The sequence below is a fragment of the Anoplophora glabripennis genome, unplaced genomic scaffold, assembly GCF_000390285.2.
Source record: "Anoplophora glabripennis isolate ALB-LARVAE unplaced genomic scaffold, Agla_2.0 scaffold138, whole genome shotgun sequence".
In the NCBI taxonomy this organism is placed as follows: domain Eukaryota; kingdom Metazoa; phylum Arthropoda; class Insecta; order Coleoptera; family Cerambycidae; genus Anoplophora; species Anoplophora glabripennis.
This window is the reverse complement of record NW_019416326.1, coordinates 947,740-974,007: the sequence shown is the minus strand read 5'-3', so window position 1 is coordinate 974,007 and position 26,268 is coordinate 947,740. Positions and strand designations below refer to the sequence as shown.

General features: G+C 31.5%; 1 protein-coding gene across 2 annotated transcripts in view; it reads left to right on the top strand.

Moving 5' to 3' along the window:
* Positions 1 to 26,268, top strand: part of LOC108903173 (trichohyalin-like) — a 175,907-nt gene that overhangs the window by 86,383 nt on the left and 63,256 nt on the right. For both annotated transcript variants that reach the window (XM_018705262.1, XM_018705263.1), the window contains exon 2: positions 21,159 to 21,847. In XM_018705262.1, the coding sequence (XP_018560778.1) occupies positions 21,291 to 21,847 (557 nt within the window). In that variant the 5' untranslated portion in view covers positions 21,159 to 21,290. The remainder of the gene's footprint in view (positions 1 to 21,158; positions 21,848 to 26,268) is intronic.

Genomic DNA, 26,268 nt, shown 5'->3' with positions numbered 1-26,268 from the left:
TTTGTTTCTTGGGCTATTCCGTAGCTACAGTTCAAATTTCACGTCAATCCATTTCATCCGAAAAAACACTTCTTGTAATGCGGAGTTATATGTGAGAAATTTTCTTGACGGTGAATTAGAAAACCTTCCGTTCATTTTATTTTCAACAAGATGGATGCTCAGCGCATTATGTGGCAAGTGTAAGACAATGGTTAGACCATACATTTCCAGACCAGTGGATTGGGAGACAAGGGCCAGTTCAGTGGCCTCCTAGGGGTCCAGATTTGACAATAATGGATTTTTTCGTAAAAATCACCAGTGGCATATTTTTTTCTTGGGAAAACGGAGCGGCACCTTCACTAGCACGCCACTGGTTAATACTACGAGGTTAATATTATTACATTCAATAAAAGGTCTAATTAAGTAAATACGCTATAGTAAATTCCATTCAAATCGTTCAGCGCATTATGACAATATAATTTTCGCTGTATCTCGAATACCACGTCTGCCAGGAAAATGTTTATAGAGCAAACTCTACTTATTTTTTTGTCAACTAATCTATTCCTGCAGTTTTTGTATTTAAAGTGAAATCACCCTGTATATTATATAACAGTCATCTATTTGACACAAAATCTGCAAGATTTTTCACAATAAGGTATAAGCTAACCTGTTTGTCGCTTGCAATCTTAACTATTATGATACAGTGGTTATTTATGTTTGACTATACGCCAAAAATAATTAGGTGCTAATTATTGTTTAACGGTACTGATTGTGAGTTGTCTAAGTTGGCAAATACGACTGAGAGTACAACGACCACTTGCAATGCTTAAAATGCGTCTATTTATTTTTAGTTATTCTATCTATAGAAAGATTGCTTTAATTACCATGGATTTACAACCTATCCATTCCACTAACAATGAGAAGACCGCGTAACAATAAAATTACATCTCAACAACTTAATTACTTAGTTAATTTAATTTTAATTCCTACTATTTCGTAGTATTTGCTACTAAATTGTAGTCTATTCCACGTAAAGAATTCGAATTGTTTCGTGTTATAGCCGGTGCTGGTACTGGTGATGAAGTACATCTTCTAAATTTACAGTTAATTCTTATTTAGGTTCCCGAACAAGTATTCACGCGGTTTTGTATTACAAAATCAAAAGTTAAATTGGTATTAACTCTGCTCGAGGCGGGACTAAATAAACCGGGTCATGGTACCTTAAACGGTACGATAAAATGCCGCTTCTAGCGTATTTTTGTAAGGTATCAAATTTGTAGGCATATCCTAATTATTTATCAACAAATTGCACCGGTTTAGAAAGTAAGTGAAAAAAATTCAGTATGGAGAGTAGGTATACCGGTTTTTTTTTAGGTAAAATGTATATCCGTCATTTTATTCGGTACTTTTTAGTAGGGTTGTTCCGGATGTGGGATTTTTAATATTCGCGGATACGTATGCGAATGCAAAAATTTCAAGTTGATGTTCGAGAATGCGAATACTAAAAAATAAATAGAAATTAAGAGTTAAAAAAAAATCAATAAAGAAATAATTTTATATTATAGGTACAGTGTAGAATATAAGTTTGCCAAAGTTGGCACGATATTATTTTGGAGCAGAAGTAGGTAAATAATTATCTCCATTCAAATTGACATCAAATCCCCGCCCAAATTTTAAACTTTTGTCTTATTCAGTGATGGTTTTCATTAGTCCAGTAGTTAGAAAACAAAATATTTTCTAGTTGGATAACATTGTTATTTGTTCAGAAAAATATGTTCTTCTATTAAATTCGTCCTCATTAAGCCCTTGAGTAATCCTAATTGACCGAAAAATGGGAAACATTCAATGCTGAAGCTGTTTGTCGACTTGAACTATGTGGGTTTTCTTTGAATCAAGCAGAACGTCTAAATTGGTACAGTTACCCATTGCACTGAAAACTTCTTTTTTTACCTGCGTACAGGTCCATTTTTGCGAAACTGCTTTTAGTCCAGTCACTAAAGCATTTACCAATTTTTTCGGGTGGACTGGATTGACTTGAAATTTGAACTGTAGCTAGGGAATTGTTATAAATTTATTTTAAATAGTCGTTAAATTGTAAAAAATATTATCAAGGTACAGAATTAAATTTTTTTAGTGTAATAAGAAAATTGAAAAATCCAATTTGTTTTTTAAGTTTTGATACATTGTAATTTAAATCGTATTTATAACAAAAGATTTCTATAAATCTTTTCTTTGAAATGAGCAGTTTTACAGTTACTATCGATTTATTTCATTTTATGGCAACTAAGCGTATTTCAGATTTAAAAAAATAATAGTTAAAAATATTTTCAATTAAATACAATTTAGAATCAAATATACATATCAAATTTTGAAAATTACTTATAAGTTAATTAAAGTAATTTTTAGTAAATTTTTTGCAATCACTCTTTTCCAAATAAATGATTCTATTCACATTTAGTCCAAAAACTAAATTGGTAACAACTGCTGCTAAAATAATCATAAGATTCTGTGGAGTTAAGTGCCTAAATAGCATTTGTTAACTATAAAATTGATCATAGATTTTTATTTTCAAAAAATGATGAAAATTATTGAAAAATATTCAAAAAGATCGTTTTTTTTTTTAAATGATAATTAATTTACTGGGTTTAGATGGACAATTATATACCAAAAAAACAGTAAATACTTATTGTTTTTTTTGTGACTGTAATTGGGGAAGATAACATTTTTGTGTGATATTTTAGTGTACCTATGTAAAATAAAAGTTATAATAAATTTTCTAGTCAATGAATTTTTATGACTAATTTTTAGAAAGTACAGCCAGTAATAAGTGGAAAGAATTAAATAAAATATATTTATTGATAAAAGTTATGGCAAAACCATGTGTTTTATAAAAAAATTGCATTAGTAGTAATCTTGTGGGAGGAAAAATAAAAGTATTAAAAATCTATATTTAGATGTCGATGTTGTGTAAACATATATATGCAAATTAGCGTATACCTGCTTTGTCGTTTGGGTAGAAAAAAACGTGACATATATAGGCAATTATTTAACTACTGAAGAAAACAAAATACCTCAAAATTAAGAACTAAAATAATAAATATATGTATACGAAAAATTCCGGCTATAATTAATTTGTTATTGGGACCTTCAAATTTTTACTATATCTGAAAGCGCCAGCAGAAAACTAACTCTACTTCTACAAAATGTTAATAGATTTACATAATATTTTGACAATTTCACATCTCTTGAAAATTTATTCAATGNAATAAAAAATATTAAGAATAAATTCAATAAAATTAAAAAAATAATAATTATATCATCATACTCACATATAATTTTTAGGAAATTTTCCTATAAGAGGTAGGGTTTTTTATGAGGGGTAGATCTTCCATAAGGGTTTTTTGGGTAGCTGAAAAATTGCAATATATCTTAGATCATTTGGAAACCAATAAAAAAGTTTATAATTCAACATGCATACCATTAAACATCTCAAGCTTTCAATAATATTTTTTGTTTATTTTATTATAAGGGATGGTTTTTAATTTTGTAGTGAGTCGTAAACTTTCTAATGAATAACAAAAGAAATGCAATACATTGTGAATGCACCAAAAGTATTTTTGAACTGTTAAAAACTTTTTCCTTCTACTTTTTTGGCCATGGAAGGGTAGTTTTAAGGATTTTTAAGGGTTGAAAAGTAATTAAATTTCATAAATTATATTAAAAAACATGAAAGGAACTTTATCCAACATATTTGAACATGAATTGAATCTTTAAAATACGTAAATCTGCGATTTTCGCATTTTTTTCGTACAAGGGTAGTTTTCACCCCCAAATAGAAAAAAGCATACATCTAAATAATATAACTTTTGAAGTGGGGAGTCAGATGAGCTTGAATGCAAATTTTTAGGAAAATCCATGCAATCCGAAAAAATTGGGAGCTTTTAACTTATTTTCGCCTTCAGTGACTGGACTATTTTCAACTTTGCTAATTGTACCTTGGGATGTAGACGGCAAATCAGGAAATTTTTCTTGAAATAGGCGAACAACTTCGGCCTGTGATCACATTCTATCTCTATAACCAACCTGTGTAGTTGTTATTTTATACATATCTGTTAAATAAACCATGTTTAGGAATTGCAATTAACAAAACTCAAAACAATACACAAAATACTGACAACAACTATTTATAGTTGTCAATTAAATATCAATAAAACTGGCAATGCCAGTTTTGAAGAATTTTGGATAAATTTTGTGATTTCTTTTAGTTGACAATATTGAATAAGAACACTGAAATTGTTTTTGCTAGCCTGCAAGAACAAAACGCTGAAAGTTTTTATGTTTTTGTTTGTTGTAACAAAATTTCGTCAAGCAGATCGTTAATTTTTGCAATAAATATTAAAACCATAGAATTTTTTTTTGAATAGAGGATAAAAAAGACCTTTCAAATGAGATATCACAATCCCTTATTTGCTATTTAAAAATTTAGGAGCTGCAACTGCCACTCAAAGGAGGTTAATTTAGAGATGAAAAAACGTATGTTATAAACGTTTCAGCGTGTTCAAGATTTAAAAAACAAATAGCATTTATTTGGGTAATTATTTTTTAGGTTAAACATTGACACTAAAACCTCAGAATTTAGGCTCCATCAAGTATTTTGGGTATTTGATTACTTAGAGCATTCTATTCTTAAATGTAGAATAAGTGTTTTCTGTTTTATTTGGAAAATTCAGGTTACTATTGTTTTAAATCTAAAATAAGTACATCACATTTGATTAGAAGGAGAATATGTAACTTAAAAATTCTTAATTTAATTGAAAAAAGATTGTTTTTGTTATAAATTAATTTTAAATAGTCGTTAAATTGTAAAAAATATTATCAAGGTACAGAATTAAATTTTTTTAGTGTAATAAGAAAATTGAAAAATCCAATTTGTTTTTTAAGTTTTGATACATTGTAATTTAAATCGTATTTATAACAAAAGATTTCTATAAATCTTTTCTTTGAAATGAGCAGTTTTACAGTTACTATCGATTTATTTCATTTTATGGCAACTAAGCGTATTTCAGATTTAAAAAAATAATAGTTAAAAATATTTTCAATTAAATACAATTTATAATAAAATATACATATCAAATTTTGAAAATTACTTATAAGTTAATTAAAGTAATTTTTAGTAAATTTTTTGCAATCACTCTTTTCCAAATAAATGATTCTATTCACATTTAGTCCAAAAACTAAATTGGTAACAACTGCTGCTAAAAAAATCATAAGATTCTGTGGAGTTAAGTGCCTAAATAGCATTTGTTAACTATAAAATTGATCATAGATTTTTATTTTCAAAAAATGATGAAAATTATTGAAAAATATTCAAAAAGATCGTTTTTTTTTTTAAATGATAATTAATTTACTGGGTTTAGACGGACAATTATATAGCAAAAAAACAGTAAATACTTATTGTTTTTTTTTGTGACTGTAATTGGGGAAGATAACATTTTTGTGTGATATTTTAGTGTACCTATGTAAAATAAAAGTTATAATAAATTTTCTAGTCAATGAATTTTTATGACTAATTTTTAGAAAGTACAGCCAGTAATAAGTGGAAAGAATTAAATAAAATATATTTATTGATAAAAGTTATGGCAAAACCATGTGTTTTATAAAAAAATTGCATTAGTAGTAATCTTGTGGGAGGAAAAATAAAAGTATTAAAAATCTATATTTAGATGTCGATGTTGTGTAAACATATATATGCAAATTAGCGTATACCTGCTTTGTCGTTTGGGTAGAAAAAAACATGACATATATAGGCAATTATTTAACTACTGAAGAAAACAAAATACCTCTTCTTCTTCTTCTTCTTCTTCTCAATTGATGGCCTAACATTTATATGTATTTGGCCAGGTTCACAACAAAATACCTCAAAATTAAGGACTAAAATAATAAATATATGTATTTACGAAAAAATCCGGCTATAATTAATTTGTTATTGGGACCTTCAAATTTTTACTATATCTGAAAGCGCCAGCAGAAAACTAACTCTACTTCTACAAAATGTTAATAGATTTACATAATATTTTGACAATTTCACATCTCTTGAAAATTTATTCAATGTTGGTAAATATTTATGAATATCTGATCTGTGTGAAACTTCTGCATGTTCAAGATCTCGAAACCACGGCGTAAACTTACAAAACACCTTATATACCTTTATGTTAAAAGTTTTTTAATATGTTCATCGCTCTAATAATACAAAATTTCTGAAACAAGATTTGAAATTTTCATACCAAGAAGAAGATAAATAAAAGTCACAAAAGATCAACATTTCGTAGTCGTTATTTAATTAGTTTGGAATTTAAAGATAATTTCTCTTGTCATTGACAGTTTATTTTTAAACGAAGCTAAGTTTCGTTTCTTTTTCGCTGTACCTATAAATATTTTCAATATACATTTCAGAAAGCTTCAGATGTATTAGTAGTTACTTAATTTTATTTCAGAAGACATGATTGCATTTCAGAATAGTCAGTTTTACTTCAGAAAATGTAAATTATATATACCTCAAGTCAGTTGTACTTTCGAATATGCGATACCTATGTATTTCAGAGAGATTCAAATGATTATCGGAATTCGTCAGAAATATAAAAAAAAATAAGACAAATTAGGTTTTAAAACGATACCAACAAACATTAAACGTATTTCATATGATAAATTTGATATCAGACACTAATATAATAGCTGATGGTTTCTGTGACATAAGCAATGTTATCTAAAAATCAATTTACACTTTCTGAAATATACTTAAATAAAGCTTTTTGAAATCATATTGACGAATTTTGAATTTTGGTTTCTAAATTAGACAAATAAGTCTTTCTAAAATTAAAATTAGGATGAAACTCAAGTGAAGCTTTTTGAATATACATTCTGTCAAAAAAGTATCCGGAATTTGTCATTAAAAATTCTACGTGAAGTAGATTTCTTTTTTGATGGAAAGTTAGTAGCACTATAACTCTACTTTGATGCGAAATTTGAGCGCGGTCTGTCGAGTAGTTTGTTTATGGCTGTTAATTTTGCTAGTTCACCTAAAGTATGTATATTGTATAGTGATAGAACAAAGAGTTTGCCTAAAATTTTGTGCTACCAACTGAATTTCTTATGCTAAATCGTTGCAAATGTTGGGAAATACATACGAAAATTGAGTTTTATCGAAAACTCAAGCATACGAATGATACAAAGCATTTAAACGTTGTTGATGATTTGCCACGTTCTGGTCATCTGTCATCATCTTCAACTGAAGAAAACTTCGATAAAGTGAAGGAAATAATGATTGCAAACCGTTGATATTTAGCTGATATTTTGAGTATGAAATGCAGACTAGCACGGCTGGTTCCAGAAGACCTGAATTTTCTTCAAAAAGAGTATCGCAAACATGTCGCTGAAGACATGTTTGCTAATTTGGACTATATATTCATGCAAGGCATCGTAATGGGTGACGAGATATGGGTTTACGAGTTTGACATGCAAACGAGCCAACAAGCTTCGGAATGGCGTTTTTCATGTTGACTGTTTTAACTATCATGGTGTTGTCCACACAGAATTCCTTCTGAATGGAGAAACACTCAACAAAGAATATTACATGAGACGTTTGAGAGAGAGTATCTGTCACAAAAGACCAGATTTTTGGAAGGACAATTCTTGGATTTTGTACCACGAAAATGTACCATCACACAAAGCGATAATTGTGAATGAATTTTTGACCAAAAACTTAATGAATGTCATCGACTAGCCACCGTATTCGTCGGATATGGCCTCTGTTGACTTTTTTCTCTTTTTCAAACTTAAATTACATGGAACATGATTCAAGTCGATAGAAGTAATAAAACAAAAATCGCTGAAGGAGTTGAATTGCCTGAAATGGAGTCTATTTTGATAGAAACAAAATAAATTTTGATGATTATTTGAATATTCCGGATACTTTTTTGACAGAATGTATGAACTAAATTTTACTTGTCACTAATCATCACACTTAAATCCATACTAATATTATTGGTAGATTTTCTTTCTCTTCTCTTAGTTATTCAGGTTGACTATGTCCTTTCTGTTTGCAACTGCCTCGCAATATTTTATACGCCTGATTGTGAAAAGTAAATAATTAACCAAGTAGGCCGTTCTCATTTGCAAAGGGATCACAATCCGTTGCACAAAAATATGTAATTCTGACACAAATCCATATTTCGAAATGATATTTTTCACGGTGTTCAACAATGCGGTTCGAATTCAAATATGTTCCACGTAAAGTTTATGTATTTGAATATGTTTCCAACAAAAAAGCAAAGAAAAAAATAGTCACGAAATAACAAACGAACGCGCAATTTAAATTTTGCAAACCATTCTAACGGTTCCGAGTCGGTAGCATTTCGGAATAATCCTACGTGTTTGCAATAGTAATTTAATATATGGATGTGGACGTGCATGTCTTGGGCTGTTATTTATTTAAAGTGGTCTAATGTGTAACGTGTGAGGATTATGAATTAACTGAACAAATAATGAAATCTTGGGAAACGTAACATTAAATATGTATATTGAAAAACAGTAATGCAAATATAGTCAGTTGTCTGCGAAACAAATGCAAAAGGTGGGGTGCAGAATGTTTCGAATGTTTCATACATACAACTCTGATCCAGGATGTTCATAAAGGTGAACCTTCCTTAAATGTTTCAATAAGTTGGCCAATTTATTTGCCTACTAACCTTTACAATAAAAATTTAGTAATTATTATGACTGAATTTTTATTATTATAACAAACTGTTAACTGATACTCATAACTTATATAAGACTAATGTGACTACAGTAGCAAATAAGCATATTGTTGTCTTCTAGTTTTCCGTTGATGTTTCAGACACTCGGGTCCCACGTTGGGCGCTATGATGTCTTTCACCATCATTATTAGATAGATAGGTAGATAGATATATAGATAGATAGATAGATAGATAAATTTATTAACTACTTTCTATACAAAGAAGTACAATTGTAGTAAGTCAAACATATGTCAAGAGTAAAAAATATATATATTAAAAATCAATGCACAATTTATAAAACAAAAATAACAGATTAACAAAATTTACATAACGAGAAAAGTACAATTAAAATAATCAAGACAAAAAATAATTAAAAATTTAAAAACATGGTGGTAGCACTCAGATACTCCTGCACCGAATAAAAACAATTTTCGAGAAGATATTTCCTGTTACTTAATTTAAATTTACAAGAGTTTAACTCTTTTACGGCATCAGGTAAAATATTGTAAAGATTTAGCTGAGGCGCATTTCTGGATGATAGATTTAGTCGAAAACGAGGCGGTCGCAAATAACTAGTCTGTCGAGTATTATCTATGATAATGTACGTTAGAGTTACAAACAAACGTATTAATATTTTTGTGTATTTCCAAAAGCTGGTAAAATATAAAAAGAGTAGATAAAGGCATCACCCTCAGTGTTTTAAAATAAGGCTGACTATGGTCCAAAAACTTTGCGTTAGCAATAAACCTTATAATCTTTTTTTGCATTCTAAATATCTGTATAACAGAGGAAGAGTTATCCCAGAGAGTAATACCGTAACATAAATGAGAGTGGAACAATGAAAAATAATGTTTTAAGAGAGCACTTTGACTAAAATTTGGTTTTAATTTACGAATAATAAAAAAATAAAACGACAGTTTTTTCTTTAAAGTATGAACGAAAGGTGACCAACATAACCTATCATCAATAGTCAAACCCACTAATTCTACTGTGGATCCATTTGTAACATTAGGAAAACATTATACGTTGAGTTTTATCCAAATTTAATTTAGATTAAGATTATTATTTACGAACCATTCATTGGCTTTATTTTCCAATACATTTACATCAAATTGTAAAGAAACTGCATTATTATTGCTACAAATCAAGGATGTATCATTAGCGTAGAGAATACACTTCTTAGGAGACAAATAGAGAGAAAGGTCATTCATATAAATTTTAAAGAGTAGGGGCCCCAAAACCGAACCTTGAGGTATCCCGCTCTCTACTGCAATTAGATCAGATCTATCATTTTTTAGAGCAACACATTGCTTTCTGGAAGTAAGGTAAAATTTGAATAGTTCTAACTGCATGCCCCTAACATCATAACGGAAAAGTTTCTCAATCAGGAGATCATGAGAAATGTAATCAAAGGCCTTGCTAAGATCATATAGGGTAAGCCCAACCAGCTCTCCCCTCTCAAGTTTCTCTACCACGAAATTCACAACTTGGGAAATGGATGCACTGTCGAAAGACCTTCTCTAAAGCTAAATTGACAACTGCCCAATAACTTGTTCGAAATAAAGTAATTTGTCAAACACTTTTTAATTACTATTTCAAATATTTTACCATATGACCGAGATGGGACGATAGTTATTGGGAAAAATTACGTCACCTTTTTTAAAAATAGGAACCACTTTAGATATTCTAAAAATATTAGGGAAATTGCCAGCTGATTACGGAGATTATCTCTAATATGGGGAGAACCGCCATTTTTACCGGCAAAGAGGCAAAGAGGATTTTGGGACGCCGTCCTCATCACGCCAACCTCAAGGGACGATTGGGGGTGTAGACGTCGTTGTGGCCGATTGTTCTTCATCGGAGGCGAGGTAGATTCCTGCAACTTTCGATTTGTAAAAATTTTGGATTTATTAAAAAATATTTATTTACAATACCTATAGATATGAGTATTTGATTCCTTATTGATTTTATATAATTCAGTTACCTACCAAGGGTTACTGAATTACAAGGTATCAGGGTCGACGTTCGATCACGTTCCTTGATGAGTCCGCAGACGTTCTGTGGCGACGTTCGCCTTAAGGCGGCAATGCTCCGTAACGTAACAACGAACATGTTACGGCCTGTTGCAAAAGGTGACACGGTTCGCTGTGAGAGTATGTGTGGTTATGGTCGTATCATTCATTTCGTAACGTAACAAAATAAGGTTACGAGACGACACAGGAACATAAACTCGTAGTATGAACCTGACTGCAATAATGGATTCGTCACTGCAGTTGCAGTTAGCAGCAGCGTCATATATTTTTATTCATCATACAATTTTGAAGAATAAGAAACGGAAATCTCCGGAAATCTTTTCTTTACTCCATGGCACAAACATAGAAAAACACACTCTTCCTAGTCACTGCAGAAAACAGACTGACCCCAGACCATATACAAAAGACTGACGAAACAAAAATAAGACAAAATCACATGTGCAACAGGCAACGTTACGACCAAAACGGTAACCCCGTCTCAACATGTGGCAGAAAGTACTGTTACATCCCTTTGATGCGATGACTAAAAACCGACAACTGATGGTTCGTCCCGGATTAGTTACGCGTGTCAAATTTGTTACACGTACCATGCAACAACTTTCCGTCTCCACTAGCTGTAACGTAACATGTTCGGTGTTACGTTACGGGTCATTTGACACAAATGGATACCCACCTTTAGGTTTGGACAATTAACCTCTCTAGGTTTTGCCTATCTTTGGATAGTAGTCATTCTGATAATGTCTGCTTCTTTAAAATAAGTGCATTATAATTTTATGCTAAAGGTAATGGTTTCTGGCATATTTAGAACAAGAACTATATGATTTAAAGTAAAAAATTAAAATAAACAACCAATAGTTGAGTTCAAAATAATACAAATACCACATCTTGAAAATATGGTATTAACACACACACAATATCTTGATTTTTAATATGATTTTTCTGTAATTATCTTAGAAGTGTAACAATTGTAAGCTATCAAAAAATATATTTGCTTCTTGAACTAAGCTGAAATTTAAGTATTCGACCAGTTATTCTCATTCTTCATAGTAAAACTTGATTTAAGGTTATGTGACTACTTTGATAACACCGTATACATTGCAAATACTTTTAAAACATTTTTAATTAGCTCGCTTTCTTGTTATTATGAATTATGGACCACATGAGAATAACGCATTAAGAAAAATAAAGTGAACGAAATATCCTGTACAGTGAGTAATAACTTGCCCATGAGTGCGAAAGCCTATCCATTTATATACAACTTATGTATATTAAATTCAATTTGCTGCTTTAATATGTCATTAATTGGTCTAATTAAGGAAAATAATGTATACCTCCAGGAAATTCTGAAAGTTGGAAACATGGTCGTGCCCATATATGGTCTATATAAAAAAGTTAAATCAACATAATATACTTCACAAAACCAATAAATAGCATACTTATTTATTTTGTTAATCATATTTCATAGGAATTGCTCAAAATGATACTAATTAAAGTGGTGAAATGTTTAGAAATTTTGCTCATGTAGTACAGTTATTGAAGCTTTTCACCTTCGAATTCTTTGAAACTGAACCAATCGACGTGAAATTTGGCAGATAGTTAGAGAAAAGGTCAATGAACATTAGTGACAGCGGCGATTGATGCTTCCACTCAGGGGTGGAATTTTTTTTCAAAAATAATAATTTTGAGTGAAAAAAAAAAACACTTTTTCAAAGTATTTTTCGCGAATACCTCAAAAACTACGCATTTTATTAAAAAAAGTGTAATGAACAAAAATGTAGCTTATAAATCGTTTTTTAAAAAGTGTTGTACGTCCTATAGAAAGCTAAATATGGTTAGTGGAAGGGGACTTGTTTTGGGGGGGAATACTCGAATCGATGTATTCAACGTCAAATAACGGAAAAAGGATTAATTTTACGAGTATAACGTTCCTGGAGTTTTTTGTGGTACTCAAAAAGCCCTTCAAAATGAGCACTTATTAATTAGAGCAAAATTGAAGGAGTTGTCGTCACAAACAGATGGGTTGCTCATATTTTTTAAGGAAAAATGAGCAGTAAACGCTGTACCATTTCCTTCAGAATTAAAATTAATCGTAGACCTTTTACAGTTAGTTTTGTTTTAGTGTTTTTGATACGATCCTGAAGTTAGACCGGTTTAGAATGCGTATTTTTTTAATAATGCACGGTAAAAGTTGAAAACGTATTTTTCATTAATCAAAAAAAATAATTGCCTTATTTATTTAATAACCCTGAAACTATGAAAGATACTTAAAAAATGATAGATAGCAAAAATGTAGCTTTTTTTTCAACAAATATTTTGCTTTTTTATTCCTATAGCACAAAAATTAAACGAGATATCGCCGCTTGAAGTGAAAGTGAAAAAACAACCTTTCTCAAGTCCTTCGATCTTTTCCCTTTAAAAAACGAAGGACTTAAAAGGTTTTATATGCAAACGATCTTATAGCTCTTGAAATTATCTGCTTTTTTGTAGGATACTTATAGCTTCAAAATTAACCGAGTTATGGTAAAAAAAACCAATGACATTTTTTCGGAGCAAAATAGGCTTTCTCATTTTTATATATTATATATTATATTATACAAATAAAATAAGTAAAAAAATTTAGTGTGATTATTTATATGCAGCGTAGCAATTTTTTTTATGATTGATTATATTTAAAAATCGATTATAATAAAAATATTTTACATTAATATTGGTAAAAGGGTAGTTTATAAGAGTTGAAAATGGCAAAAGTAAAATATTCTTTCATAAACAATATAAGGGAATTTTTATTTTAAATTATTGCACAATTATAGCATTCCAAGATTTAAAACGTAATTTTTTATCATTTTTTTAGCACAGGGGTGATTTATAAGGGTTGAAAAGTGTTATGAGATACAAATTCTTTCATAAGCAATGAGGGAATTTTTATTTTAAATAATTGCACCGTTAAAGCATTCCAAGCTTTTAAAAAGTAATTTTTTATCATTTTTGTCAATACAGGGGTGGTTTTTAGGGGTTGAAAGGGAAAAATTCTTTTATTAGCTATAAGGTAACTTTTATTTTAAATAATTGCACGATTTAATCATTCCAAATCTTTAAAAAGTAATTTTTTATCATTATTTTTTGCATAGGGGTAGTTTTTAAGGGTTAAATAAAGGGTCGAAAAGATCAAATATATCATAAAACATGTTCGAGAACATGGAACATTATTTAATCTTTGTGCTTGAACAAGATTTTTATCAATAAAATGCTTAAAAACTTAATTTTTTCAATTTTTTTCACATAGGGGTAGTTTTTACCCTTAAAAAACAAAAAGCTTCAATTGGATTTATATCACTTTTGAACTTGAGCCTAAGATGAGCATTATTCTAAATTTTCGTACAAATCCATGCAGTTTCAAAGAATTCGGAGGTTACAGCTGATTTTCAGCTTCAATGACTCCTAATAAGGTCGATGTTGTTTTGACACCTGAGCATGCGTAGAAGTAATGTACGCTTCATCGGCGGCTACTTTGCTGGAAGTATCAGCCTTCAACGGTGTAGTCTGCGACGGTTTTGGTGTGGGGGCGGCTGATAACTCATTTGAGAACTTCGGAGGAAATTTTGGAAACATGGTCGAAAATTTCATTTTCCGCGTTGTGTTTTCTCCTTCTCGTGGAAGGTAATTTGAGTCAGACATGCGTCTTTACTTGCGTCGGGACAGAACCTGCGTAAATTGAAGTAGGCTTCGCGATTCCGATTGGAAAGTTTAGCGAAATTTTGGTCTTATTTTTACCTTATTTGATGTTTTGCCTCATTTCAAATGTAATCGTAACCCTTAAATATTCACCTAACCTAAATAATTCTTTTAAGTTTATTTTTTAAATTAGAAATGGAAACAGAGAAGAATCGCCCACTACAGTCTACATATGATGATGCGTCCTTATAATCAGAAGGTATAAATCAAAATTTATTTTGTTCGTTAGGTATATCGTTTTTGTATTTATAGCAGTGCAATATCTCCATAAAAACTCTAAAAACGCACAACAGCACTATATGAATAACATTAAATTAACAGGGCATAGTTTAGCAATAACGACGCACTTCTTGTTTATTACGTTGATCAGTCGGCAGTGCCGGCAATGACCAATAGTAGCGACTAGTAGCTTAATGTAAATTTACAGTATACTGTACTGTTTAAGTTTAAAATAAAGTTGAGGTAAATCTTTTGAATAATATAAAAAAATTTAGAATGACCCTATTAAGAGCTGGGTTCCAGAAATATTAAATATATTGCCTTAGGTCGCGCGTTCCTAACCAACAATTTTTCTTTGCCATTAATATAATAACAGCTCAATTTTTTTCATTTACGCGTGTTTCAAAATTCTTTCTTTAACCACTTGCCCGCCGGTAACTATTCATTTCACACTAATACATACTGGCAAAAAATAATCTCAGAGTTCACTAGCTCCACTCCGGTTAGCCGTGGGCATCTGTATGCTAATGGCTAGGGGGGACTGTTCTGAAAGTATATTGACCGAAGTCATAGCCGTCTCGGATCTCGATACGTAGCAGCAGAAGAAAGTCGTTTTATGTCGATATAAAGTCGACTTTAAAATTAATTTATAATTGGTACGCAACATGTGCCGCTCAAGGACAACAGTGTCATGCCAGACTCCCAAAATTCCAGTATCGCCTTGAGAAAATTTACAGTTTTTTTTGGTGGCCACAGGGAAAAGTCCATTCTTTATATATTTTCTAATATTTCTTATAGCTTATTGAAAGTACATGTAATTCATTTTTAAATCTGTTAATTTAGCAATGAGAACAGCTGGAGCTGAACCGTTGACGATGTTCTCCAACAACAGCATTAGCATTCCCATTACAAAAACCATAAACAAACACCATATTTGCATACTCTAAAGAATAAGTTTTGGCATTTTGATCGTACAAACGTGTAATCAAATTGTAAGCTATTGCAACATGAAATGATACTGACAAATATCCTATTTTTGAACTTGAAACATGACATGAGTACTAAATTTTTTTAAATTCTCTATAATTTGAAAACAAATGAATTTCGCATAACAATATTTTAGTTTTTTCTTATTATTTTGACGTGTAAAATCCATTCCTAGAATTTGGTGCGATTCTCCCGACTCACCCTGTATACTACATGGGTTAAGTAAATACTACGACACCAGCACCATATGATCCGGTCCGTCAAATGCAAACAAATGTAGCATGATGATCAAGAATGTGAGCATGTCTATAGATTTGCGAGAATACACATACACGTCAAACGTAAACAAATGCCGTATCGTGTGGATGGTGCATATCGATACATTCTAGAGCATGTTATCACTTGCCAAATATTCGCCAAAACTATACAAATTGTACACCGTTTGGACTATTCAACGATTGAATGTTATTCGGGACGTGATGTTTCACTCAGGGGATGGTATATACAAACACATAAAAGAAAAGGAACCTGCCCGAATGTATGAACCTTATTTTCAACACTTCGAGTAAAGGACCACGCTCAATCCTTATGGAAAATGTTTTTCTGAAACTTGGCAAATCGGTAGTTCTTAACACGCTGATCAAAAGTTTCAATGGGAACAAAGCCCAAAAACCCCTCCAACCCTTTCGAATTCGACCCCCAAGGGCGAAAAGCTGATCATAGACCGATTGCCTTACCGCAATATTCTCCCACTTTGCTAACACCACCACCACCACCACCGCAACCCCCAACACAGACATCTCATCTAAACGTAACAAAAGATGCTTGATGACTATTCATTGTTTACGAGTCGTAAAACGTTTTACTACTATCACTACCGACAACTGATTCACATACTCCAAGAATATTAAAATAGGTTTTGGCGGAACTGTACGGGAAGTTCTAACCTTAAAGAAAAAATAGAAAACCCTTTCAAGGGTATATCTATACATGAATCTAAATCCTATGCAGTGAGTTCTACACTAAAGACTTTTCGGTACTTTTTCAACAAAATTTTTCAAAATTTTAGTTTTTAAATGACCTCCCATTAAAAACACAGCCACACAAAAAAGCCTCCCGATCACGAATCCGGTGTCACAATTGAGCTATCACATCACAGGAATTTCCTAACCTCAAAAAACAGGTCATAAATAGCAAAAATTCACGAAAAAGTGTTAGGAAAAATACAAAAAATTTTTTTTTTATATTCAAATGTCCATTTATATGGTTAAGACCCAACCGAATGTGAATTCGCGGTCAGAATTGGTGTTTTTTTTTCTAACCTCAAAGAAACGGGTCATTAAGGTCAGATATCACGAATTTTCAAAAAATAACAGATTCGCGCCAAATTTGGTATACGGGGGTTTTCGGGGTCGCTGATTACGTATTCGAGGTCAGAATTGCGAAATTTATTTTGTAATAATTTTGTTTACTTTAGGTATAACCTGAGTACCCAGTCATATTTTAACCCTCTTTTTTTCGGCTAGGTATATCTTATTCTTTTTTCTGTAAAAGAACTATTCACGGGTTTTCTGCCTAATCTCAGGTAATAAAGTACACAGGTAACTGATTAAATTTTTGAAAACGAATTTTATAAATCTGATCTCAGATTCGTGATTAGTGACCCCGGAAACCCCTGTATACCAAATTTTGCGCGAATGTGTTATTTTTTGAAAATTTGTTGGGCTGCCATCTTGAATTTTGTAAAATTGACCTCGAATTCGTGATCAACGACCCCGAAAAACCCCCTCATATCAAATTTGACACGAATCTGTGATTTTTTGAAAATTTGGTCGGCCATTTTGGATCCGCCATCTTGAATTTCGCAATTCTGACATCGGATACGTAATCAGCGACCCCGAAAACTGCCGTATATCAAATTTGGCGCGAATCTGTTATTTTTTGAAAATTTGGTCGGCCATCTTCAATTTTGCTAAATTGACCTCGGGTTCGTGATCAGCGACCCCGAAAACCCCCGTAAATTTGGCGCAAATCTGTTATTTTTTAAAAATTCGTGACCTTAATGACCCGTTTCTTGGGGTTAGAAAAAGAACCATCAATTCTGACCGCGAATTCACGTTCGGTGGGGTCTTAAACATATAAATGAACATTTAAATATAGAAAAAAAATTGTTTGTATTTTTTGTGTGGCTGTGAAATCTATAGGAAATAAATAAGGAGATCCTGCTATTCAATAAGTCCGTTCCAATCCAATTTTCAGTACACAGTTTGTCATTTTTTTTTACTTTTTTTGCCCGTTAGAAATTTATATGCTCCAACTGTGTCGAAGTCGCGTCTTTTGCTAAATGATACTTGACATACAAATCCGTTTTCACTTTAGCATAATGCTTTGTTTTGATACTTTTTTTTGCAGCTTTTTAGATAATATATTATTGAAGGTGTCTGCATTTCGTCATTTATTTTTAAATGAAAATTCTGTCTGTTTAACAAGAATAATGAATTAGTTGCAAAGTGAAACGACCTAAAAAATGTTATTAAAATATAGAGCCAACTTACAGTTAAAAGAAGTTGTGTTCTTGTACTAATGTAGGAATCATTTGTCTGATGCGATCTCTGAATACTGGATATCAGAAGTAGCAACTAAAAACAATTTAAATTTGTTGCTTAAATTTAGATTTTAATACTTACCTTTAAAACTTTATTTATTATTGATAAAAGAATTCGCAATACTGCCTACGGTATTACGACAAATAAATATGCTGCAATAAATATCATTTTAAACCAATTTGTAGATATAGGTATATTTTTTCCCTAAATATCTGCGTTGATTAACTCGAATAAAGCAATGTTTGTTTTGCAATAGGGGAAATTGGTAAACAAATAAAATTGGCAATTACAAAGTTTGAAAATATCGCATAGTTAAAAAATATTTTTAAATGATCACTACGGCCATGGGCTTTATCGTTCTGAATAATCACCTTTTTATAGTATTGATAATACAACAGTTTGAAACTGTTATTAGTCATTTAATTATATAGACTAGATACTGACAATCGTCTATTGGAAAAATGCTATCGCTATCTCTAAAGATGTCCAAAGAAATTGTCGACGTCGTTTGAATGACTCCGGAATATTTTTGATACGAATGTGCGAAAGACCATTCCACTTTCGTATGCATAGATTTCGAGCTATGGATATTTACCTGGAATATCAGATTTTCTTCAGAGGAGTGTCGACTTAACAATATACTATCCACATTCTTCTCATGCTCAACATTTTTAAACAGCGGTTCATGAACAATAATTTATTACTTTAACTGTCATAACTGTAATATCACTCGTAAAAATATTTCCCATACCACATAACTGAATAATTAGCACTGTAATAATATATTTCATAATATACGAAATTTAAAGGTGAAATCAAGTTTGTTTGGTCTTTTATTTCGGAAGATATTGTTTAAGTAGTAATAATAGTAGTAGTATACAAGGTAGTAAAATTTTTCAAAAACTTTATTTTTGCCAATATCTTTCTATCTCGGTGTCGAATGCGGTTAATTCCAAGAAAGTGATGCAGAATTGGAATTCTATCTCAACAAATATCGTATTTTAGTTTTGTTGGCTTCACTCACAATTTCCAAATGTTTTCTACATTGACTTCTAATGTAATAACATTAATTCCTTCAAAACTTAAACTCACTCTTGCAAAACACTCGCAATGGAAAAAAAAATTGGTAAATATGTATGCATGTATATGTGCTTTGCATCCCCCCAAATATTATTTACAGCGATTCTACGACTAAAACTCAGAGAAAAAGTTGGGCTAAGAGTCCTCAGAGACCAGCACCTAATAGTTATCTTTTTTCGGACATCTCCAAAATTCATAAAGGCAGAACCATGAAATTTTATATCAGGGAATCCAATACCTAAAAAATGATAAAGGTGTTCCATAGTGGAGATTTGTACTTTTTTAATCGTACCTTTCAACTGCTTGATCAGAAAATAAGGTCAGTTAATTTTTCTGTGGAAAAATAATAGTGAATCTTGATAAATTTAATCGGTTTGGAGTAAAATTGATTTAAAAATTATATTAGGTACATGTCACAAAAATGTCTGTTATAAACTGTAAATCATTTGAGTTGATAATAAATAAACCATGACGACCAGAAGTATAGATTACTCAAAAATTTTTTGTGAAAATTTGTTGAATGTTGTGTAAAATAAGTTAGGGTATAACTGTTATAATAATAAAAGAAAAACATACAAAAAGGAAAATCAGTAAAACAAGGATATAAGATAATATTAGGTTATAACTAAATTGCTCTTTATTCTCTAATTGTAAATAAATACAGAGCCTACAAAAAGTCACGTGACCAGTAATTTTGTTTGATATATTTGTGCATGAAATGGTCATTTTCGGGCTTGATTTCCTGGTCTATATATCTAATATAGATTACTACTGTTTATTTATTTTATTGTCGCTACAAAATTTCCGATGTCTAGTCAATTGCTTTTTTGTTACACCAATTTTAAAGTTTAAAGTTATTTTTTCGTGCTATGATAATGTTAAACTACACTTACAAATTTTTCCAGGTCTAATTTATGTTTGTTTTTTTATTATTTTTCAATAGAACATCGATCAGATTTAACTTGTTACATGTAATATTTCCATGACAATTATGCATAAGTATTTAAAAAAAGTCATAGGCGTAGAAGTTATGTTTTATTTTTGCTTATTTTTCCGTAATGAATAACCCTTTAAAATTTGTGTTTTTTTCAACAGACAACTTGTACAGGTTCAAAATTATTTTCATTAAAATTTTCTCCCCCAAACTACATTTATATTATTTGTTATTACAAACCATATTTACTCCATGATTCTACGTTGATGTGTCTATAAAATTTTAGTATGAGCATTAAAGTAACTCGAGTAAGTAAAAAAGCACGTCAAAAAGTAATAAAGCTGAGATCGTTTTACAACTAAGTGGACAACAAAAAATCATCTTCGACTACTTAGCTTATCTCCTTGCTATAAAACAGCAAAATTGCGATTTCAGTATGCATATCTCTGTAGACGCGTATATAATATTAGCTATTAATAGTAACTCTACTTTGTAGTAGTTAGAACTATTAATGAGTACTAAAAGAATTAATATCTTTTGTGCAACTGTCTCGGTTTCAAAAATACAATACTTGTAAGTACGTTTTCAGTCAAGAAATTTGAATAATTCCAAATATTTCGAATTGTCACTACCAAGAACGGCGGTGACAACATTTTTAACATTAAGACAGCGATATTTCGCATCGTATTAGCTATGTCCTGTATAACAGAAAAATATTGATATCAATGACTAAATAAATAAAAACATAACATAAAACAAAAAAGTATGACTATACTGAACTATATTCGTTTTGCAGATACCAACTCGAAAGAACAACGATCCAATCGTTCAAGAAAATGCCATAAGTGGGTGGCTGGCCTTTAAATTTTGAATCTATTTAGTGCCATAAAGAGGAAAGACGTACTTTTACGGATAAAATGTGATAAAAATGGCTTTGAAGCTACGAAAAGACATAAAGAAGTCCAGCTACTACGTGTGGTTCCTGGGCGCCAAAGAATCCAAGGGTCTGAGGGGGTCGGAGTACATACTACCGGTGATAAAACACTTGGAAGAAAGAGAAAAAGACGTGGAACCCTTCAAAGTGACGCTCCAAGTGTCTCATAAGGGCTTGAAAATCATCCAGAACATCGTATCGCAAGGCCAGAAGAATTCCAAGCCTAAGAACGAAACTATAAAGCATTTCATCCCGCACAACACCATCACTTGTGTCTACCAGCACGATGACATAATAGCCTGTATCTTGTTGTTGTTTAACCCCGTGACGAAATGTCCCCTGCACGTGCACGCGTACAGGTGCGACAGTCTGGAGACTGCCACGTTGCTGAAGAACCAGCTGCAGACGCTCATCGAAAGGCCTGAGAATCAGAAAAAGTTCGCCGAGATAGAGAACAGGCTGAAGCCTCAGAAGGAGGTGAAGAAGGTGGAGAGTAGTATCGGCAGCGACACAGGGACGTCTACAAGGGAGAGTGAGAGCAGTGAGGAAAGGTAAGAAGCCCCTTTACTTTTTTTAAATTAAGTTCTTGGCTGTTTTTGTAAGTTTGTTAATTTTATAATACCGTCATTTTGAAGGTTTTCAAAAGATTACAGATTATAATCGATATTGTTCGAGATGTATTATCGAAGACCAAGGAAATTGCAGGACGTGTAAGAGTGATTCACAACTTATACAATGAAAAATTTGGAGTTTTGCTCTATTAAAAAAAAGAGACGATATCACCAAGAGTTACAAAAAAATATTTACAGATTTCGAGGAATAGTATTTAAAATTATATCGACTGTCCCAAATTTCACTCAAGATTTGAATTTTGCGCCATTTGTGCGGTAATGTGCTGTCAACGAAAACAAAATAAAACAGCAGCGTGACAGCTGGCAGTTTAGGGTTGTTAAAAATTGAAGCGCTACACGAAAGAACAAAGCGTATTCATTGTTGAGCAATATTTTAAAAATAATTAAGGTTTGGTAGCTGCAGTTCGCAAATTTCGTACAAAATATCGTCGGAATAGTGATTTAACTTCATCAACTGGATCAATTGGTGATCTTAAATACTCTGGCCGTCCTTCAACAAGTCGTGCAACACAAAACATGGACACAGTTCGTGAGAGTGTTGCTGAGAGTCCAGGATCATCAATTCTTTACCGTGGTGAAGAATTGGACATTTCGAGGAAGCTCTCTACAGCGTATTCTCACGAAGGATTTGCAGCTTCGTGCTTATAAAGTTCAATTGACTCAAGAACAGAACCATGCAGGGCGAAGAGAGTTCGTTTTCATTTTGTTTGATGGCTTCATTAATCGACAAAATTGTCATATCTGGGGTTCAGAGAATCCACGAGTGATTGTTGAGAAACAAATGCATCTACAACAAAAAAATGCCATTATTAATTAAAAACCTGTGTTTTCTATCAAAATTACTTCTTGCCTGAATTTTAGGACACCCTATATTTAAAAGCACTGGACTTTATTAAATGTAGATTAAGTTCTTTTCTGGTGCCTCTTCAGATATATTACACCGATATGATTTGAGAAATGCCCATTTATTCAGTATTACTGTGAGCTTCATGGTGTTCGCATTACCATGGTATTGATTACATCAGTTTACAACTGTTAAAATGTGTTGTTACAACTAAACTCTCAAAATCCACGATTCACACCTAATGTGTTAGTTACAGATGAAGCTCTGAGATTCAATGGGATCAATTTCAGTACTATTTTTCTTCGAATTTTTGGGTAAGATTGTCAACGATTGCTTAATGTAACCATTTATATTGACATATCGAATGAATAGTTTCCGGAATCTCGAATTTCTACCAAATGATCTGCTTGGACTTCTTTAAGCTTCTTAGCTTTTCGACAACAAAAGTGGTTCTTGTACGATGGTCCCATATCTTCATTTTCAACAAAATGTTTAAGATTACCTTAAGGAACTTCAAAAAGTACAATGAATTCGACGAGGCCGACCGCGATTACCTGACAAACCTCTTCAACTCTTTTTAAGGGCACATTTAAAAAAATATAATGATGGTACTGAAGTGAAAACTATTGATGATTTATGTAAACGTATTTCGTGTACTAACTCTAAGTGGAGCTAGAAGAAGGAACATTTGTCTTGGCTTATAGAAACTGAATGAACGTATTTAAATATGTTGTCGATTGTGCGGAGGATTAAAAAAAAATTGAACAGTTATTGTAACATGATTTATTCGATATTGTAGTTTTGGTTTCAGTTTTTACCTTGAACTCGACTTTAGAATTATATTAACGTCATATGTATACCAGGGCGGATCTGTCGAAATATCCACTTCTTGGATGTAAGAGGGGCAAGCTAATTTTTGCTGGAATACCTTCAGTACAACTCACATAATAAAAGTGTAGATCCCTAGAGCTCGGCGAGATCCGGAACATTTTCAAAATTGCAAAAATGTTTAAAAAATTTTAAAAATCCTATTTTATCTCAGTTTTATTTATATCTTGGAACCTATGCATTTTGGAAGAATATTGAAGAGGAAAAAAGTTTTAGAGTTAAATTTTGCACAATATACTGCAAGTTAAAAATGTTTAAATTTATTACGGATGTTGCAAAATAGCAATAATTGATGAAAAAAGGCAAAAAATCAAGTCTTCTGGATGTTTTTTTTTTTAATATTTTAATTGCTTCGAGGGCATTCTAATTTCGGTAAAAACACACTTTATAATATAACAACACACCAAATTTCATTAAAATCGGTTCTATATTTTTCGCAAAATAATTTTTTGAAAAAAATTTTAAATTTTCAATATTTTGCACGGCCTCAAATAAAGCATACATTACATTTATCAATTTGCAATTTAGTTTTTTTTTTAAATTGGTTATAATTTTAAAGTACTCGGAAAGCCACCCTCTCACACTCTTCTTGTTTTGAGTCACTTTTCGCGCGTGCGACCGACAGCTTGCCGATAACTTATGAATATGAAAATGTTTTCCAGCTTAAACTCGGAAAAACGAAGCCACTGGATCAAAGATTATTGCTAAATTGTTTATAAATTAACGATAAATGCCGATAAACTTTGACCGCTTATATCTCGAGATCTAATAAAATAAATTTAACTTATTTTTAAAAGAAGCGTCTTTCCGAGTATTTTAAAATTATAATTTTTGAAGAAAACTTAGTTGCAAATTGATAAATGTTTAAAAATAAAAAAAATGTTTAACTTTAAACATTTACTGTGGTCGTCCTAATCAAACGATTTCAATTTCTCAAAAACCATTTGAAGGGTTGAGCGGTCTTTTCTATGAGAAAAAAAATTCATGTATCTAGATGCTTTATTTGAGGCTGTGCAGAATTTTGAAAATTCGAAAATCTTTTGCAAAATTAAAAAAATATATATTTTGCGAAAACTATAGAACCGATTTTAATGAAATTTGGTGTGTTGTTTTATTATACTATAAAGTTTTTTTTAACAAAATTATAATGCTCTCGGAGTAATTAAAACATTTTAAAAAAATTATCCAAAAGACTAGATTATTTTGATTTTTATCACAGCCCCACAAAATAAAAAAAAGTATCGGATCTGGTATTCAGACCCATGTATTTCCATGTATTTTTTTCCGCTGAATCCGAATCTGCCTTCAGATTTGGCCCAACGGGTCTGAGTTTTCGGGGGGAATTTCAAAAAACAGGTCAAAATTCACAAAAAACGTAATTTACGATCGACGAAAGTTATAAAAAATCAAATTATTCTACCAGCTCACTAGACGTATGATTTTTCACTCTTTTAATTCCAATTTATCATCATAGAGTCAGACAAGCTAGTCCAATTTCATTCAAAAACAGAAAATAGATTAAAAACGTCATTTTCATAGCATAATTCGTGTTGCAGAGTTCTGGATCCATCTTTTTATCCACCCATCCATTTATGAATTCATACATCTTTCTATCATCCACCTGTACAACATATAAAACCCACCCATCCACCCATCTATCCATCTACTTTTTGTACTGAGACATGAGATAACAGCCTAGAAGATTGAGAATGCAATAAAACTAGAATACTCTACTTTCTAAACAAAAGAAAACGATATCTACAAATCATTCTTATTTTTGTTGCTATAACGTGTTCTCTTTTCTTCAAGGGATCTATGCAAAGTGTTACGCTTTCGTTTACTCCCTCTATTTTTCGTTTCTCTTTTTAACAACCAACAAAAATCGGCCATCATGTTTTCATCCCATCTTCCTTGATATCGCTGTTCTATAACCTTCATATCCTGATGAAATCGTTCGCCTTGTTGTTCGCTATAATTCTCAAGATTTTTCGATACAATTTCTTCGTATTTAGGACTCTTGTTGTTTTCTAAAAAAATTTTCACTCTATATACATAGGAAAAAATACTTCTGAGGCGAAATTGAAAGAAGGTGTATTCGATGGACCTCAGATTCGGACATTTTTCAAGGATGCAACATTCATCACTACAATGAGTAGCGTTAAAAAGAGTGCTTGGACTAGTTTCAAAGCTGTAGCGACAAATTTTTTAGAAAACAAGAAGTGTCCTAAATACGAAGAAATTGTATTAAAAATGATAAAAGACTTCCAAGACCTAGTGTGTTTGATGAACTACAAGTTGCACTTCTTTCATTCACATCTGGATTGGTTTCCTGAAAATCTTGGATCTTGGCGAAGAACAAGGCGAACGATTTCATCAGGATATGAGGGTTATAGAACAGCGATATGAAGGATGATGGGATGAAAATATGATGGCCGATTTTTGTTGGTAGTTAAAAAGATAAACGAAAAATAGAGGGACTAAACGAAAGCGTAAACCTTTGCATAGATTCTTTGAAGAAAAGAGAACACGTTATAGCAACAAAAATAAGAATGATTTGTAGATATTGTTTTCTTTTGTTTAGAAAGTAGAGTATTCTACAAGTTTTATT